Source organism: Artemia sp. Qi Xiang Cuo, chromosome 15, assembly GCF_049724085.1.
Source record: "Artemia sp. Qi Xiang Cuo chromosome 15, ASM4972408v1, whole genome shotgun sequence".
Classification (NCBI taxonomy): domain Eukaryota; kingdom Metazoa; phylum Arthropoda; class Branchiopoda; order Anostraca; family Artemiidae; genus Artemia; species Artemia sp. Qi Xiang Cuo.
The window spans coordinates 20,657,279-20,677,765 of record NC_142808.1 but is presented as its reverse complement, the minus strand read 5'-3'; the positions used below and the strand labels follow the sequence as shown (position 1 = coordinate 20,677,765).

The following is a 20,487-nucleotide window of genomic DNA, read 5'->3' as shown; positions in this document are numbered from 1 at the left end:
GACCAGAAAGCGTAAATTTACAATTGTCGAAAATGATAAGCCGTTTGAAGAACAAGAAGAAATTTTGTCCAACAACTTGGACCATCAAGCGAGACAAGACTAAGAGAACGACCCGAAAAGCGCAAATCCATAATTGTTGACCATTGCCGTTAGTCTGGAATGAAAGAACTTGTTTAAATGTAAATGCTGCTAATATTTAAAATTCTCTTCAGTTGAATCAAAAGACAGTTTTTATCTAGCTTGGATGAGAGCTTCTACATGTAGAAGAGTTTAAATTGATCTAGGCCTTATATTTTCTTACTGGCAAGTCTTCGCAGTAAAAGACATCTTGAGGAGCTTATTGTGAATTATCGAGTCTAACTTAATAATACTATAGGCCACAGTATGGGTTGCGAGCGTTTTCAAATACCTTTAGGCTTCGGTGCAATGGTCTTTATCTTAATGTTTGTTGTTATTTTAAAAGGGGAAGTACTTAGCGATTCTAAGAAAACTTCCATTAAACCCGTGTATAAGAAAGGTGATAAGAGTGATTGTGGTAGTGATAGAAGGATCAGCCTGGTTTCTGTAGGATCCAAATTACTGATTTTGTGGGATAGTGCTGATAGTGTGGTTAATGAGTTTCATAAATATGGCAGTTATGAGGTTAGAAATAAGTTACTGAAGATTATGGATATGATTTTGAAAAGAGGAAGTACGTAGCGATTTTAGGGAAGCCCTAATTAAACCCCTGTATAAAAAAGGTGATAAGAGTGATCATTGTAATTATAAAAGTAATAGCCTGGTTTCCGTAGGTACCAAATTACTTAGTATAATAATACTTTTTAGACTTAGAGATGATGTAGATAAAGCTTTAAAGGAAGTACAATGTAGTTTTAGAAAGGGGAGAGGATGTGTCGACCAATTCTTTGCTCTCAGATAAATACGCCTTTAGTTCTTAGCTTCATAGATTATGAGCAAGCGTTTGATTCATTCAATAGAAGAGCTTTAGCGAAGGTCCTATCCTTGTATAATATACCTGATAGTTACATTAAAGGCATATGCAAGAAAAGCGCTGCTGCAGTTAAGGTTAGGAATGCATAGACGTTTTGCTGGTTTCGTATTAAATCAGGAGTTCAGCAGGATTGCGTTCAATCTCCCCATTTGTATGGATAATTTTGACGGACTTTGTCCTAAGGATCACGGTAAAGGCCATGAGAAAGAAAACTCCCAGAATTAGATTGTCTTGATGATTTGAGCGTCCTAGATGAAAATATTAGCAAAATAAATTATTTTTTGGAGGTTTTTTAGAGCTTAGGATGCATGAATAGGCATGAAAATTCATGTAAAGACTGAGTTGCTTAGACTGGGAATAATTGAAGGTAAAGAGATGATGTTCGGTAACGAGAAGATTGGTTAAGTAGATAGCTTCGTTTAAGATGTTAGAAGTAGAATACCCAAGGCCCAGGTTTTTTTTTCACAGTTGAAAAAAGTTTGGAAAAATAGGAAGTCAAGTCTGCAAACCAAGATTAGAATATTGGAAGCTACAGTGATCACAATGGTCAAGAACGGTTTTGAAATGTGGGCGCTCCGAAAGAAAGAAGACGATTCATTTGATGTTTTCCAGAGAAATTGCCTACGGATTGTTTTGGTACCGTTTGACTGACGGTATTTCAAACAGTGAGCTGTAAAAAAATGTTGTTCTGCCCAGCTTTCTAGAGCTATAATGAGCGACGGGTCGAGAGGGCTAAGATACGTTCTGTGGATGAAAGATGACAGATTGTCAAAAATCATCCTTTTTGGCCAACCATTTAGGGCCAAACGGAAACTAGGTTGTCCATGAATTTAAGGATTTAAGGGAAATAAGAACTTCTTGGGAGGCTGTAAAAAGGGAGGTTTTATATAGATTCGGCTATATGGGGAGGGTTTGTAGCTGTGTTGACCTCAGGCGGCCTGGTGCTGCAGTGATTTTTTAGTAGTAGTAGTAGTATGTACCCTGTGTAAGTTTTAAGTGTGATGTTTTTCTGTTATCCTGTGGTTTTAATGTTTAAACGCAAGACCCCCAAAAAACACTCTGAAAGCAAGCAAAAAGCATGTGAAATAGAATAATCTCCCTTTTTTGAGTATTTTCACATCATTCTCTAAGAAAAAATGTAAGTAATATCATAATTCTTGCTCGGTGAATGGATAGGTCTGAAATTAATGAATCTATTATTATAAGCGCCGAGTCTTATCGGTGCAAGTTACAGCAGCAGGCTTGTCGCGAAATAGCATTCTTTACTGGTAACATAAACATTAATTGTCGAATAAAGGAAGGAGAATCCTTCATTTTTGTATTGAAGTCTCAATGAGGCAAAAAGCTCAAAATTAGACCATCGCTCAATTTATTTTATTTTTTTTAGTATTGACGCAATACCTTGTTAAGGGTCTTGAATGGATAGTCAAAAGTCTTTTTTCCTGATAATTACTTCTAAGAATTTTTTTTTTATTATGAGCTTCAGAAGCAATCTAGGGCTTTGAGGTGTTCGCTTAGTCAATTTATTCACTGAATGTCTCAAAATAGATGCTGTTGCATTATATACTCTAGCAGCTACCTAATTTCCACCCATCTTTCGTTTCTGAACAATTTATCTATAATCTATTTCTTTTCCTTTTCAGATTGAAGCATTTTCTGTAGATGGTAGCGTGCTCCATACTTTTCAAGGAGACAACCTGACCACAATTTTGCCCGTAACCGCATTCCATCCGACATTGGAATTTTTGGTTGGAGGAAGCTCTTCTGGGAAAGCTTATCTCTTAGAAGAGCCAAAATAGGCGCTTGGGGGGTTCATAACAGTGTGTTTTAGTATTAATTTAAATCTATAAGGAATGGATCATCTTCAGATGTGCTCAAATCCTAAGAAACTCATTGTACTATTGCGTCAGGTTGAATGTAAGACTGTTCATGCGTTATTAAATTTTTGTTGGGGCATATCATTCCGAAAATGAAAAGTAAGACTCAACCCTGCTTCCAAGGGCTGGTGGAATACAGGAAATGGGTTCTCTGTTTACAGCGTCAAGGATTCCCACCCCTTTTCCAGGACAACCTGTGTCTTCGTGCGCTTTTTCTCTTCAGGAAAATACACACCTTTCTAAGATGTATGAAAAATTTCAGGTTCAACTGGTATATGTGCGTGAGGGAGGGTAGGGGTCTGAAACCTATTACGTTTGCAATATTTTTCGATAACTTTGAATGAGTGTTTTGTTGATATACCGAATTCATCTTATATTTTGGGACTTGTCTTTTACTATGTGACTATCATTAAAACATGTACTACGTGTTAGTTCAGAAAATTATGTTCTTCAATTTTGCTTTTTTGGGCCACATCCAATCTCAGCTTCATTGCTCATATGATAGTTTAACACAATTTCAATCAGATTTGATCAAACAATAGTTTTGATAAACATTATTTTAAACATAAAGACAGAAGTAATTAGATTATTTATATTTGGGGATGGGGGCTGATAAGGGGTATAAAAGAAATTTGTGTTTATTCCTAAACTTTCTCATTTTTTCCAATTGGAAGATTTCCACACACTCTGTAGACAAGGTATGGACATTTCTTTATCTTCAGCAATGAGTAAAATAATTTTTAATTTATTTAGTTAAGAAAATAATACATATTTACTTAATTAAATACTGGAATATGTTTATTTTGAAACATCTGAAGAATAAGTCAAGCTACGAATTGTTTCTGTGTAGCAAAGTTAACCTAAAACCTTTAGAAAATTTTCAGTTTATGGGCTTTGGGATAGGAAAACTTCAACGAGAAAAAAAAGCTTCTTCTAAAAATGGGCACGGTGATGTTTATATAGATAGGATCCTTCCGCTTATTTTGATGACAATTTTGCTGGAAGGTAAACTGGATCTTCTGATTTTTTCTGAAATAGAACCAAACCGATTTTTTTATTAGTCTCATCTATTTACTCTGCTCGGCTAAACTAAGTTAGGCTATATTGCTAACAGTTTGAACCAATAATCATTTTTTAATCGTCCAAAAAAGATAGCATCTTTTTTCTTTGTGACCCTCATTTTTTTTTCTTCTTTTTTAATTCAAATAAACTAAGTTTACATAGTTCAGCTAACCATAATACCTTTATTATGGCTATGCTGAAGTGGCTAAGTTGATCCTTACGGATGGCAAGACAAATTCACAAAAAAAAATATCCCTAAGAAAAATTACGAAACCAAGAGTGACGTAGGTAAAATATGAATGAAAATGAAAAATAAGTAGATCCATTCCGTGCACACATTTTGAAAAAATAAAAATTTATTTTTTTCCGTTCATAAATTAAAGCAAGAATGAAAGAACAAAAGTGCGCTCTGATGCTAGATTCATTTTTTCCAGTATGTTTTCCGGGAAGTTACAAGACAGAGATTTACTAAGAGGATTTTTATGGCTAAAAAACCTGCTTCAATAAGGTATGTTAATGGTTTTAAAATGTTTCAGGGTATGTTAAAGCCGTTTCCGATTTCGCCTTTTCAGTGCGACAAGTTTACAACTGAACAAACCTTAAATAGATTTAAAGGCATTACTCTTGCACATGCACTTGTTTGTGTGTGTGTGTTTTTTTTTTCTTGTTTTTTTCGTCTGTGTTGTTTTTATGATGAAGAAAATTTAAAATTAAAAAAACTTGCTGAAATTAAACTGTTCCCGAGTCTTTGGCTAGTGGCCTAACATGATGAACTGATAGTCGCGCTGAACCGCGCTGAATTTGATAGCTTGTGCGGGGGAGTTATAAAGATAAACCTTGTCTAGACCAGAGCTTAAATAAGCCAGTTTTATTGGTATTCTCTCTGGAACAAAAACACTGATTAAAACTATCATTAAACAAAACACTGCTCATAAAGAGAATTGTCATAAAGAGATTGGATGTCTGAATTTACAACATTGCCTATGTTGTCTGGGACGATTTTCTTTGGACTAAAGTATTCATGATCTACTTCTCACAGGAAGTCACTGTGTACAACTGAATGTTGTATACTGATGAGTATATTTCCTCCTAGGAGAGGATGGATCGTTGTAAACCCCACAGGCTCCATTTTTTGCCGTTTTAGTTCACATTTCAAAGCCCTTTATATCTGTATTGTCTCAAGTTGTCAAGATAGGTTGCAGCAATGCCTCCTTGTTCCATTTAAATTTTTCTGTTATTTCAAGCCCATCTCCATTTAAGATTTTCTCCAAATCTGCAAACATAAATTTTCTGGTATCCATCAGTCTTTATTGCTTCATTTGCAGCAACCCTGAGGAAAAAAATAATGTTTTTGGTTACTTTTTCTGTCAAACAAAGAATGACAAGGTAGGTCTAAATTTAGAAAAAAAACTGGCAGTTTCTATCCCAGAAATTACCAAATGAAGATTTAGGTTTTTTATTATAAAATGTATATGAAAAATTTGCATCAATGTTTGTACTCGAAGTGCTTTGTATTCAGAAGTTGATTTGATGAATAAATTAAGATTGTTTTTTTTATTGATGCTATTTTGTTATTCAATTCGAAAGTGATTTCTTTGTTATTACATCGAATGGTACTGTAAGTATCAATCGTATTAAATTACCATCGAAATTCGAATTTTGTAAATCGGTATTATTATGATCTACTTTGTATTTTTAGCAATACTAAGGGAAAATGTATTCATTTGTTTTTTAGAAACTGTAAATCGGAAAATTGGTATTTATATTTTTCCTTTAATTGCTTTATATTCCAAAATTGATATGATAAATAAATCACGATTGTTTCTATTTACTTATACTTTTTGTTACTCAATTTGGATGAGTTAAGTTTTCTTACTTTAAATGACCCTTAAAGTATCATTTAAATTAAATTATTAATAAAAACTGAAGATTTGTGTATTATTACTACTACTAACAATTCATTGCTGCATCAATCCGCCTGAGTTCAATGTTTCTGTGGACGTTCCTCCTCCACCCTATATGTTCATGCAAAAAACCTATTGTCACGTGTCCTTAGTTTTAAAGCCTCGAGCGCAAATTTCACCTTTACGGAATTTATCAATGCAAGTGAAGGTAAGCACTTTTTATGAAGAGGACGATGTAGTTGGTCAATGCGCCACCATTTTGGGGAAAGAAGCAGTGATGTAATTGGTCAAAGCATAACCCTTTTATGCAAACAACCTACTTCCACGTGCGCTTAGATTTAATCCCAGTTTTAAGGCTTAAAACTAGAACTTTAGTTCTGAGGAATTTAACCAATCAAAGTAAAGATGAGCAGTTTTTCAGAAGAGAGCGATGCAAATGGTCTAAGCACAACCATTTTATGCAAACAACCCGTTTCCGTATGTGCTTAGTTTAAATCCCAATTTTAAGGCTTGGACCTCGAATTTCAGCTTCGCGGATTTTAATCAATCAAAGTAAAGGTGAACAGTTTTGAAGAAGAGAGTGATATAATTGGTCAAAGCGCAATCCTTGTTTGCAAAAAAAAAAATCTGTTTCCATGTGTGCTTAGTTTAAAGCCTAGAGCTCGAATTCCAGTTCAACGGATTTTAACCAATCAAAGCGAAGGTGAGCAATTTTTAAGAATTGAGGGACGTGGTTGACAAAGCTAAGATACATGCTGAACTAGAATTCTATAATTTTAAAATGGAAACTCCGTTCAAGTTCACAAAACGAATACTGAGTCAAACCCATCGTTTCTTAACCTGGGGGGGGGATCTTAAAGAAGAAGAATTGCAGTTGATCAGAAAAAAGGGCATTTATTCATTCCTAGATTTCAATCAATAGTAGATTAAAGTGTACATGCACCCGCAAAAGTAAAATGTATATAAATGAATAATGAGAAAGTTAAACTCTATTTATAAACATACATTTAAGCCCAAATAATAGAAGGGATATGAAGGATATGAAATAGAAGGGATATGAATTGCTATTTTATAAACAACAATAAGGCATAAATGGAATGGGGAAAGGTTGTGAAAACCTCAAATGATCCTTCAGAAAACTAGTGTTTTGTTTTAGAAAGGGTACCTTTGCTATACCAGGAGTTTAAAGAGGAAAAATATTGTAATATTATAAAGAGAAAAAAAAATTGCTGTTTAACACATAAATACAAGGTAATTTTTAATAAAAAAATCATATTTATTAGGTTTATATAGATAACCACCACTGGTATTTTTATTAATGGGCTTAGGGACTAAATTTCGTCTTTTCCAATACCAAATGATCTTGGTGGTCGATGAAACTTATTGCCAGAATAGTTTACCATCGATCACTAAAGTACTTTGGTGTCAGAATAGATGGAATTTACTCTAAAAAACCTTGCCCGAAAACCAAACTGTTCTTATCAAACAGTTCGTGGTAACGAACTGTAAGTAAGGAGCGACCCGGCTCAATGGTAACCGAAACTCTAGAAAATGGTATTTTGATACAAATAGATTCATCAAAAGAATCACATTTTAATGCTGATTTCAAATATATAAATTTCATCAAGTTTAATCCTACCCATCAAAAGTTAAGCGCCTGAGAAAATTTGGCTGATTTTCGAAAAAAGGGGGAAAGACCCCCTAAAAATTATAGAACCTTCATGGAAATCATACCTTCATATTCAGCGTATCAGAGAACCTTACTGTGGAGATTTCAAGCTCACATCTACAAAAATGTGGAATTTCGCCTTTTTTGCCAGAAGAAAGATCACGGGTGCGTGTTTATTTGTTTGTTTGTTTGTTTTTTTTTTGTTTTTTTTTCCCAGGGGTGATCGTATCGAACCAGTTGTCCTAGAATATCGTGAGAGGGCTCATTGGAATGGAAATTAAAAGTTCTAGTGCCCTTTTTAAGTGACCAAAAAAAAATGGAGGGCAACTAGGCCCCCTCCCACGCTCATTTTTTTTCCAAAGTCATCCGATTAAAATTTTGAGATAGCCATTTTGTTCAGGATTTTCGAAAATATTATAATTATGTCTTTTAGGATGACTTAATCCCCCGACGCTCCTGGGGGGAGGGCTGAAAGTTTTGAACTTTACCCCCTGTTAACATATAGTATTGGTTATTGGGAAGTATACAGACGTTTTTAGGGGGTATTTTTCCTGGTAGGGGGGGGGGGGGGGTAGGGGTTATTTGGGAGGATATTTCCATGAAGGAAGTTTACATGGGGGAAGGGACATTGCTAGGAAGGGGACGCCTGACTTCCCAGCATTATTTAAAATAAGATCATAAATTTAATGTAAAAAAAACAAGTATTTCAACTGCAACAGCAGCAACGTCGAAACTTTAAACGAACAGAAAATATTACATATATAATTGGGTTCACCCCGTAGTCAATGCCTCGCTCTTTAAGCCAAAGATTTTTTAGTACTTTCATAAGAGCTATTTATTCTAATTAACAGCCTTTGTGATTAAGCGGTCATTTCTAAAGAATTGGAAAAAAATTTGAACTTTCGCTTAAAGAGCAAGATATTGACTAGGGGGAGAACCCCCCTAATAAATGTATTAAAAATATATGAACAGAGAAGTTCGTTACGTAAGTGAATTCGTAAGTTACGTATATTTATTACTAATAAAAACGTTCGCAAATAAAATTAAACAAGTTTCGAGAAAGCCATTTAACTTAATAAAAGTAAATTAATATGAAAATTTTGTTTTAATTATTCATGTACGGTGAGCCAAGATCAAAACCTGCATTTATTCAAAAACGTTCTAAAATTAAATAAAAAAAACAAGTTTTTTAAAACTGAAAGTAAGGAGAGACATTAAAACTTAAAAGGAACAGAAATCATTCTGTATATGAAAGAGACTGTCCCCTCCTCAACGCCTTTACGCTAAAGTTTGACTCTGTCTCACAACTTTATTTTTTAAAACAATAAAAAACTTAAGCGTAAAGAGCGAGGCGTTGAGGAGGGGACAGTCTCTTTCATATACAGAATAATTTCTGTTCGTTTTAAGTTTTAATGTCGCTCCTTACTTTCAGTTTAAAAAAACTTGTTTTTTTTATTTAATTTTAAACATGAAATGAACACCGAATGTGTTTTGAAATTAAGCATATTTTATCTAAACCGAATTTTGTTTTCAAAATTTCCAAAAATATGCTCTTGAAGAGTAAAAAAATACTCAAATTAATTTTCTTCAACTCGGAGAAATTAGTATTATTAAGATTTCCAAAGACATGCTCTTGAGGGGCAAAATTTGAAAAAATCACAGCGAAAAGTAATAAAAAATAAAGAAAAAAACAAATAAATAAAACTAACATTTTAATAACCTCCAAAATACTGCAATCATAGGCAGCACAATCGCCCTGCCTAAGTAAAGAACGATGTTGGCACAATGTATTATTATTATTATATTTTTTTTTCCTTTAGACCAGGGCACTTCATATTGAAGGAGTTGTCGTAGAAACTTCGAAAAGGGCTCATTTATATCTATTTATAAACATACATTTAAGCCCAAATGATTGTTTATTGTAATGGGTGTGGAGGCAACTGACTATTTTGGGATAATGACCAAAATGGCTGAGAAACGACGCTCTGGCTTGTTTAAAATTTTTCAAGATTTCAACAAAAAAGGATTTGAAAACGAACCCGTTGAATATTCAAATAATGTTGTATATAATTGAAATTATGCAGTTCAGTTTCTTGTTGCAATAAGCTAAAATATAGAAATAGAAGGGATATGAATTGCTATTTTATAAACAACAATAAGGCAGAAATGGAATGGGGAAAGGTTGTGAAAACCTCAAATGATCCTTCAGAAAACTAGTGTTTTGTTTTAGAAAGGGTACCTTTGCTATACCAGGAGTTTAAAGAGGAAAAATATTGTAATATTATAAAGAGAAAAAAAATTGCTGTTTAATACATAAATACAAGGTAATTTTTAATAAAAAAAAACATATTTATTAGGTTTATATAGATAACCACCACTGGTATTTTTATTAATGGGCTTAGGGACTAAATTTCGTCTTTTCCAATACCAAATGATCTTGGTGGTCGATGAAACTTATTGCCAGAATAGTTTACCATCGATCACTAAAGTACTTTGGTGTCAGAATAGACGGAATTTACTCTAAAAAACCTTGCCCGAAAACCAAACTGTTCTTATTTTAAACATGAAATGAACACCGAATGTGTTTTGAAATTAAGCATATTTTTTCTAAACCGAATTTTGTTTTCAAAATTTCCAAAAATATGCTCTTGAAGAGTAAAAAAATACTCAAATTAATTTTCGTCAACTCGGAGAAATTAGCATTATTAAGATTTCCAAAGACATGCTCTTAAGGGACAATATTTGAAAAAAATCACAGCGAAAAGTAATAAAAAAATAAAGAAAAAGACAAAAAACAAATAAATAAAACTAACATTTTAATAACCTCCAAAATACTGCAATCATAGGCAGCACAATCGCCCTGCCTAAGTAAAGAACGATGTTGGCACAATGTATTATTATTATTAATTTTTTTTCCTATAGACCAGGGTACTTCATATCGAAGGAGTTGTCGTAGAAACTTCGAAAAGGGCTCATTTATTTGGAAATTGGAGTGGCTTGTGTCCTTTTTAATAATCGAAAGTGATTGGAAGGCAACTAATACCCCTTCTACGCCCACCATTTCCTCAAACAAATCCAATTAAAGTTTTGAGATAGCCATTTTGTTCAGTGTAGTTTATTTCCAGATAGAAATTATGATTTTGAGGAGGACCCTCCCCCACAGCCCTCGGGGCAAGGGTTGCAAGTTATACAAGGTTTTTATAGAAAGCGGTGTCGTAGAAACTTCAAAAAAGGCTCATTAGATTGGAAATTCAAAGGGCTAGTGCCCTTTTTAATAGTCGAAAGTGATTGAAGGGGAACTAACCCCCCTCTCAAGCCCACCTTTTCCCCAAACACATCCAATAAGAATTTAAAGATAGCCATTTTATCCAACGTTGTTGGAAGTTCTGGAAATTAGGTCTTTGAGGATGACACCCCCCCCCCCACAGCCCTCAGGGGACGGGTTGGACGTTATGCCCGGAGGGCATATAAGGTTTTTATAGAACCCGTTGTAGTAAAAGCTTCAAAAGGGGCTCATTTGATTGGAAATTGACATGGCTAGTGCCCCTTTTAATAGTCAAAAGTGATTGGAAGGCAACTAAAACCCCTTCCACGCCCACTATTTCCCCAAACACATCCAATCAAAAATTTAAGATAGCCATTTTGTTCCACACAGTTTAAAGTTCAGGAAGTTATACCTTTGAGCAGGACGCTCCCCCCACAGTCTTAAGGGCAAGGGTTATAAGTTATGCCCTGGGAGCATATAAGGTTTTTATTGAAATTTTTCTCGTAGAAACTTGAAAAACGGCTCATTCGATTGGAAATTCAAAGGGCTAATGCTCTTTTTAATAGTCGAAAGAGATTTGAGGGCAACTAAACCCCCTCTCGCGCCCACCTTTCCTCCAAACACATCCAATCAAAATTTTTAGATAGTCATTTTATTCAACGTAGTTGAAAGTTTTGGAAATTAGGTCTTTAAGGATGACAACAGTAGAACCCTATCAGAAGGTCGTGACGGGGCTCTTTATATGGGCATAGAATACTGACGGGGCACCAAATATGGGCATAGAGTCATTAGGGAGAATGATTACGTAATGGGGTCAATGACCTCTTTTTCCAAGATCGATTTATTTGTTGTTTCTATGTGTAATAACTCCGGGGCGAAGGTTGCACATGCGCATTGAATTCTAACGGGAACAATGTTATTGATCTAGGACTCGAGGGGGAAGTGAATTTCCGAGAACTTGATTGCGTAATCGATCGCGAATGTCATGGTGTCCAGAAATAGTATTTGTTGTTGTTTTGGTCATGTACATGCTCGAGGCGAATGTCATGGTGTCCAGAAATAGTATTTGTTGTTGTTGCTCTCGCCAGTGTTATGACTTTCCCGGAAACAGTTAGATCACGTGTTTCCTTCTCAGCCAATCAGCGAGTCGGATACATCCTCCTTCTCAGCCAATCAGAGGCCTGCTTACATATTAGCAGCGGGGTGATTATAAAGAAAGGATTTTTGCTAGAGTTTTATTAGTATGTCTGTTTTTATGGTTTTTGTAAGTGAGAATGAAAAAACAGGAATTTCGTCACATTTATGTATGTTTTCATGGATGATTATGTGTGTTGGTTGATTTATTTGATATGAGTTCCCAGGAAAACAGTTAGATCGCATGTTTCCTTCTCAGCCAATCAGCGAGTCGGCTACATCCCCCTTCTCAGCCAATCAGAGGGCTGGTTACATATTAGCGGTGGAGGGAATATAAGGAAAGGGTTTTTTTTTTGCTAGAGTTTTATTAGTCTGTGAATAGAATTCAAAGGAGTGAGAAGAACAGTTTGACTTTACTCATTTGGATATATATTTGTGTGTGTGTGTTGATGATGACGAGTGGAATGTTTACCCTATTAGAAGTTGATAGTGGAGTTGATGATAATAATACAAGAGAACCAAACATTGCGGTGGAAATCACGAAAGGTTCACGTCTTTGTCTGGAATGGGATGCAGTATATGCAAGATATGTGATATCCTTGAGCAAATTTAAAATGGAGGATCAATTATGTTTCGCCGCAAAAGTTGATATAGCACATGTGAATAGACTTCAATGTTCTTTAAGTGCAATGGTGAAACATATTGAAGACAATAAACAGTATCGCTAATTGTACATGCTCTGTATTATTGATGTTGTTGTTGTTGTAATTATTCAATAAAATTGTTTCGAAATCGGAAATGTTTCTTTCTTTTCTGGTCAGGTTAGGCTAGCGAATCAGGGTCAGTCTAGAGTGAATCCAAATGATTTACCACCACTAGTGGTTCACGTCAGATGCCTATACACCGAATAATAATAAATATAAATTGAATATTTAAATACGTTATTTTATATATATACATTATATTAATAAAAAAAAATTAAAAAAAAAAAAAAAAAAAAATATTCAGTTATTTAATCTAATGTGATATTTATCACGGTTTTTATATACTCTATCTCAGGAGGTTCAATTATTTGAACCTCCTCCTCTATAGGTATGATATCTATGAGCGAAGGTCTCTCCTCAGATTGAGACACCTCCGTATATAAATCGGTTCGCACTCTAATTATATGGTTCACTAGTCGTTCTGAAGACCTATGTCGCAATAGATCTTCTGTTTCACATGTACATAGGAGGAGCTCTTCCTCCTCCTCCGCTGTAATGACGATATCACTATTCTCATTACATGCGGCTAGAAGCTCTTCCTCTTCCTCGTATGTAAGCCCCCACACATGCCACTCATCCTAAAAAAGATTGAGAACGCTATGGTACAAATATAAATAAAAATTTAAACAATGTTGTGGGAGAATGGTTCTTGGAAATTTTCGGTTTGATTTTGAAATAAGAAATTTTAAAAAACATGAAATTTTTGCAATTAAAAACGAACAAAAATTAATTAAAAAACTTTCCGAAAAATATGTTTTCAAATAAAAGTAAAGGTCATTTTAAACTTAAGCTCAGCAGATGCAAATACCTTTTAAAATTTAAAACTTGAAACGACCAGAAATTACTATTAAAGAATAAATGAAACCAAAACGAACAGCTATGACTGACTTTATATTTTAGTTTCAAGAAGCAAAAGTAGTTAATACTTCCCTGGATTTGACTTATAAAGCTGGAAACGTAAAGTGAGATTTATGAAAATGCACAAATGTAATTTTTATTTTCTAGGATAAATACGGAACTATGCTTGAATCTTACGATTATTCTTATACTTTAGTTCCATGATGAAAAAGCAAGTTAACATTTTCGTAGAGACGATATGTAAACCTAGACAAAGTAGGATCTTCAAAAATACAAAATATAATTTTTATTTTTGACTTCATTTTTTAAGAAAAGTGTTAAATTTTCATTAAAAGCTACGAGTGTGTTTATATTTTAGTTTCAAGAAGCTAAAGCAGTTAACACTTGCCTGGAAGCTCGAAACGTAAAGTGAGATTTCGGAAAATGTAGAAATTTAATTAATGGTTCTTGGAAATTTTCGGTTTGATTTTCGAAATAAGAAATTTTTAAAAAACATGAAATTTTTGCAATTAAAAACGAACAAAAATTAATTAAGAACTTTCAGAAAAATATGTTTTCAAATAAAATTAAAGGTCATTTTAAACTTAAGCTCAACAGTTTCAAATAAAATTTAAAATTTAAACTCGAAAAGACAGAAGTTACTATTAAAGAATAGATGAAAAAAAAACGAGCATCTATTACTGAGTGTATATTGTAGTTTCAAGAAACAAAAGTATATATTAAGTAAAATGCTTTGACTAATAAAGTTGGAATAGTACATTGCTATCTATGGAAATGCAAAAATTTAATTTATGTTTTATACGAAAAATAAGGAATTATTCTCAAATATTAATATTATTATTATACTTTAGTTCCATGAAGAAAAAGCAAGTTGACATTCTCGTAGAGACGATATGTAAACCTAGACATAAAGTAGGATCTTCAAAAATACAAAATATAATTTTTATTTTTGACTTAATTTTTTAAGAATTGTCCTTAAGTTACATTTGCGTTTATATTTTAGTTTCAAGAGGCTAAAGCAGTTAACACTTACCTGGAAGCTCGAAACGTAAAGTGAGATTTTGGAACATGAAAAAATTTACTAATTGTTCTTTAAAATTTTCGGTTTGATTTGAAATATTAAATTTTTAAAAACATGAAATTTTTGCAATTAAAAACGAACAAAAATTAATTAAAAACTTTCATAAAAATATGTTTTCAAAGAAAATTAATGGTCATTTTAAACTTAATCTCAGCAGATGCAAATACCATTTAAAATTTAAACTTGAAACGATCAGAAATTACTATTAAAGAATAAATGAAACCAAAACGAAAAGCTATGACTGAGTTTATATTGAATATAATTCATTTCTCATTTCTCCAGAGAAAATAAAAAGTTTCAATATCACTTTTAAGTTTACCAAGATATAAGAATTTAATGTTCAATTCTAAATTTTTGCATAGAAGATAGGACAATTTATACTATGATTGTGATTATTTTCCATGAAGATAAAGTTTCAATTTTTTAAGAAGATTACTTAAGTTACATTTGAGTTTATATTTGAGTTTCAAGAAACTAAAGAAGTTAAAACGTACCTGGAAGCTCGATACATAAAGTTAGATTTTTGAACATGAATAAATTTAATAATGGTTCTTGGAAATTTTAATTTTGATTTGAAATATGAAATTTTTAAAAACATGAAATTTTTTGCAATTAAAAACGAACAAAAATTAATTAAAAACTTTCCAAAAAATATGTTTTCAAAGAAAAGTAAAGGTCATTTTAAACTTAAGCTCAGCAGATGCAAATACCATTTAAAATTTAAACTCAAAACGATCAGAAATTACTATTAAAGAATAAAATGAAACCAAAACGAACAGCTATGACTGAGTTTATATTTTAGTTTCAAGAAACAAAAGTAGTTAATACTTCCCTGGATTTGACTTATAAAGCTGGAAACGTAAAGTGAGATCTATGAAAATTTACAAATGTAATTTTTGTTTTCTAGTATAAATATTGAACTATGATCGAATATCAAGATTATTTTAATAATATAGTTCCATGAAGAAAAAAGCAAGTTACAAGTTATTAATAAATTAAAACAAAACGAACAGCTTTGACTGATTGTATATTTTAGTGTCAAGAAGAACAAGTAGTTAATACTTCCATTTATTTGACTTATAAGGCTGTAAAAGAAAAGTGAGAGGTATGTAAATATTCAAATGTAATTTTATTTGCTAGGATAAATACTGAACTATGCTCGAATCTTACGATTAATCTTATACTTTAGTTCTATGAAGAAAACTCAATTTACTATTTGAGAATAAATGAAACCAAAACCAACAGCTTTGACTGAGTTTATATTTTAGTTTCAAGAAGCAACAGTAGTTAATACTTCTATTAATTTGACTTATAAATCCGGAAACGTAAAGTGATTAACGTAAAGATTTTTGAAAATGCATAAATGTAATTTTTACTGTCTAGGATAAATACTGAACTATGCTCGAATCTTAAGATTATTAATATACTATAGTTCCATGAATGTAACGCAAGTTGACATTTTCATAGAGACGGCATGTAAACTTATACATAAAGCAGGATTTTGAATAAATCACAAATGTAATTTTAATTTTGACACAATTTTTGAAGAAAAGTCATAAATTTTGATCGAAAGCTATGGGTGAGTTTATATTTTAGTTTCAAGAAGCAAAATTAGTTAATACGTCCCTGTATTTGACTTATAAAGCTGGAAACGTAAAGTGGGATTTTTGAAAATGCACAAATGTAATTTTTATTTTCTAGGATAAATACGGAACTATGCTCGAATCTTACGACTATTCATATACTATAGTTCCATGATGAAAAAGCAATTTAACATTTTCATAGAGACAACATGTAAACCTAGACAAAGTAGGATCTTTCAAAAAAAATACAAAATATAATTTTTATTTTTGACTTAATTTCTTAAGAAAAGTGTTAAATTTTGATCGAAAGCTATGATTGAGTTTATATTTTAGTTTCAAGAAGCTAAAGCAGTTAACACTTGCCCGGAAGCTCAAAACGTAAAGTGAGATTTCGGAAAATGTATAAATTTAATTTTTATTTTATGCGACAAATTCAGAATTCTGATCGAACATTACGAGTATGCTTATACTCTAGTTCAATGAAGTTAGATCAAGTTAAAATTTTCGTAGAGACAATATATATACATAGACATAAGTCAGGATTTTGAAAAAATAACAATTGTAATTTTAATTTTTGACACAATTTTTGAAGAAAAATCAAAAATTCTGGTCGAAAACTATGACTGAGTTTATATTTTAGTTTCAAGAAGCAAAAGTAGTTAATATATCCCAGGATTTGACTTATAAAGCTGGAAACGTAAAGTGAGATTTATGAAAATGCACAAATTTAATTTTTACTTTATACGATAAATTCAGAATTCTGATCGAACCTTACGATTATTCTTATACTTTAGTTCCATGAAGGAAGAGCTAGTTGAGATGTCAATGAGAGACGACATGGAAAACTAGACATATAGTAGGATTTTGAAAAAATCACAAATTTAATTTTAATTTTTGACTCAATTTTTAAAGAGGAGTCCTAAGTTACATTTGCGTTTATATTTTAGTTCAAAGAAACTATAGCCTTTTAATACTTACTTAAAGTGAACTGGTAAACTCAGAAGCTAAGTAAGATGCTTGAAAATGTACAAATATGATCTTTATTTTTGAATATACAATCTGAATTCTATTCGAGTCAAGCGATTGTGTTCAAAGAGTTCGAGTTAACGAATTGTAAGTAAGGAGCGACCCGGCTCAATGGTAACCGAAACTCTACAAAAAACGGGGCGGCCGCGCCGCGGGACCCCCCACCCCCGGGGCCCACAGAGGCGAAGGCCAGCCGGCCGCGGGCCGGACCCCACCCACCCTGCGCGGCCGCGGGGGGGGACCCCCCCCTCCTCCCCCGGGACCGCCGCATTGGAAAAAAACACTACAATAGTTGTCCGGTCACTGCGACGGCTGCTACAGGTTAGTGGGTGGGTCAGTGGTTATTGTAGGGAGATTGGAATTAGTTAATTTATGAACTGGTTGAGGGTGGTTAGTGGTTAGGCAGATTAGGTTAATTTATCCAGACCAAGTTGATTGCGATAGTCAATGCATTCAACTCGGTCTGAAATATGGTAGTGGCCGTGGGGTAGGACAGTCACACAATTCTCGAGCACATAGACCTTGTCAGATATACATGACATTGCATTCTTTTCCACTCTCACAGTATAATTTCTATACTGTAGAGAGCGAATTGCAAGCACTTGTGCTCTCGGCACTAGGCCACTTTCTACACAGTCTCTGTACACGCTCATGTTGAAATTGCTCTTTACAAAATGTGTAGGCACCCCTTTACACGCCTTCTTTTCATCTCCACTATGAGTTTCCACGCAATAAACTTTGGGACCCGGGAACACCCCCTGGATATCAAATCACTCCCCGTCTCTGATTTTAACATTAATAGTTGGTTGGGGGCTTGACGTTTCACCAACTCGGGGTAGAGTGATGGATTCCAGTTGGTGAAATCCATTCGTGAGCTCATGTGCACCCCATTTTACAAATCACCCAATAAATCCAATTCAGCCCCACTTACCTTTAACCGCAGATAATCTGTATCACCATAGTAAACTTGAACATCCCCCTCCCTTGGCCATTGCACCTTGCACAAATTGTAAAAAAACGACAACATGAGCTTTTTTGAAATTTCTAGTGCTGAACTACCTCCTGCTATATTCTTGTTCAGTACTACATGTCGCTTTTTCCTGTGTAGAAGAACCATGCCAGTCTCTATGCTCGTGAACGATGTACAATTGGGGTCGGCAATAATTCGTACACACTCTCGAGGGTCAGTCACGACGTCGCAGCGAGATCTATTCCGTACACTTTCACACATTTTGCCAAACGCTGAATTTAGAATGAGCTTATACATTTCCTTCTCCACCTTTGAATTTGCATTAGAGCGTTTATCGACAAAGGTGTCGATAAACGTTTTCAAGTAGGTTCGCTGATCTAACTTTAGGACCCTGTGTATTTTAGTAATCTTGAAACCGTTGCTCACCTTCCAATGCAAAAGCACAAGGTGAACAACGATAGTCTCTTGAGGGTCCAAATCAGCAATCACTTTCTGTTTGGAGGGGGTCCAATGCATCCCCACATCCTCAACCAATGAATGATTGTAGTGACTCAGAGAGTCCCTGCTCACGGGTTGAGTGATTCAAGGAAAGAAAAAATCTTTGGCTGAGTCGTGAAGCACCAGCGGAATGTGACCATCAACTTCAAAGAACCATCCATGTGGCCCGTTGTACTCGACGATGGTAATGTTAGGGAACTCACAAGGATTCTCAAGCCATTGATAGTTCCCACACGGCAAAGAGTAGTGTGACATTGCCGAGGGGTACAATGAGTTCATGTCCAAGAACACTGCATTTGACTTTGGACCGGTGCGTTGTCCGCTCGGATCGGTTTATAAGACGAGGTCCCCATGAAAAAAATACCCTCCCCTCATTGAACGCTCTCCAAAAAGGTGCTGATCTACGTCGGTGATTAGGCCTATTTCTCCCCTGCTAATTTTTAAAATTAAATCCATCACTAAATGGGGTGTAGAAAAATAGTATCCTATATCTAACTCGAACTCTGAATAGATCTGGTCTGTGTTCTTACAGATTATATCCAAAAGAGTTAGAACGTCACTGGCCAAATACAGTCTACAATAATCCCACCCAATTTTACAACCCCCCTTGGACCACACCTTCTTGGCAAACTCATACTCCGCGGCTGTGCATTCACTGTTGGTCAGTGAATTGTAAAAAGCTACAATTGGAGGTAGTTTCTCCTCACTTAAGCGTGCACCAGAACTGTAATAATCGTATGCATAGATACCTTTGCAGGTAAACAGGTCATACATTTCACTGTCTGTAAAGTGTTGTTTAAGCAAGGGAAAGATATCAAAATTGTCACTTTTTTTCACTTGAATCAATTGACACAATTTCTTGGGGAAAAAACTAAAGGACTCTAAAAACCTTATTTTATTCCAAAACGTATGCCCCTTATCCACTGCCTGCCAATTCAGCTCGATAAGCAATAACGTCTCGGCTGATTTGGGAATTATGTTATAGATAAATGAACTATTTACCTATGGACAATCTACTTGCCCTCCCCCCCGATACCTCCGTGCCCGTGCCGGTAAAATAAATTTCAAATAATAATTGGAATTATGAATAAAAACAGGGATAAAAAACTGTAGGATAACATATAAATTACACTATTGATGCGCAACTCATCTAAAATTACTACCCCCCGAGGATATTTCCTGCCCCCAGTGGTCATGATCTCTATCGTTCGCCCGCCCCCCACGTGTCCCGTTAGTCCCCGTATCCACCACAGCAAACTCTCCCGTACTAACCCCACCTATTGTTTTATTTTTAATCACGAGGCGATCCTCTGCAGACAGCACCATTGGATTATGGGTATTTCTCAGACTAGACATAGCACCATGAGCCGTGCCGAGCAGGTTAGTCAATGTCTTGTCCATCCACTCCCACTCATCCAATGTTTCTACTATTTCTAACAACCGTATGGTGTTATAACTATCTCTTTGTACGTGGGCATAGGACACTGCAATAGCCTGATGTTCTTTGACTCGATTTGGTTATTAGGGATCATTCATCTCCTCCAGCTTAGCTTCACGGTCCAAAGATATTTTGTTGCACAGGAGGAGAGTCTTTTGGAAATTTTTAAAACGTAGAATGGCCCTATCCCCTGAAACCGTTTCCACTGTCTGGTAGCCGTGGCGGCTACAATGCCTCATATGATTTTGTAACTTTAGTTCAGTCCAAAATCTAGAGAGGCATGTTGGACAGTAGAAACGTGTCCCCTTATTCTTACCCTCCCCCAGAACTCTACTAATGTCAGTGATAGGGTTAAAATGACCGATTG

General features: G+C 34.4%; 1 protein-coding gene across 2 annotated transcripts in view; it reads left to right on the top strand.

Moving 5' to 3' along the window:
* LOC148943436 (WD repeat-containing protein 76-like) overlaps positions 1-5,739 on the top strand; it is a 94,142-nt gene extending 88,403 nt beyond the window's left edge. For both annotated transcript variants that reach the window (XM_089101386.1, XM_089101387.1), the window contains exon 11: positions 2,635-5,739. In XM_089101386.1, the coding sequence (XP_088957512.1) occupies positions 2,635-2,790 (156 nt within the window). In that variant the 3' untranslated portion in view covers positions 2,791-5,739. The remainder of the gene's footprint in view (positions 1-2,634) is intronic.
* The last annotated feature ends 14,748 nt before the right edge of the window (positions 5,740-20,487 follow it).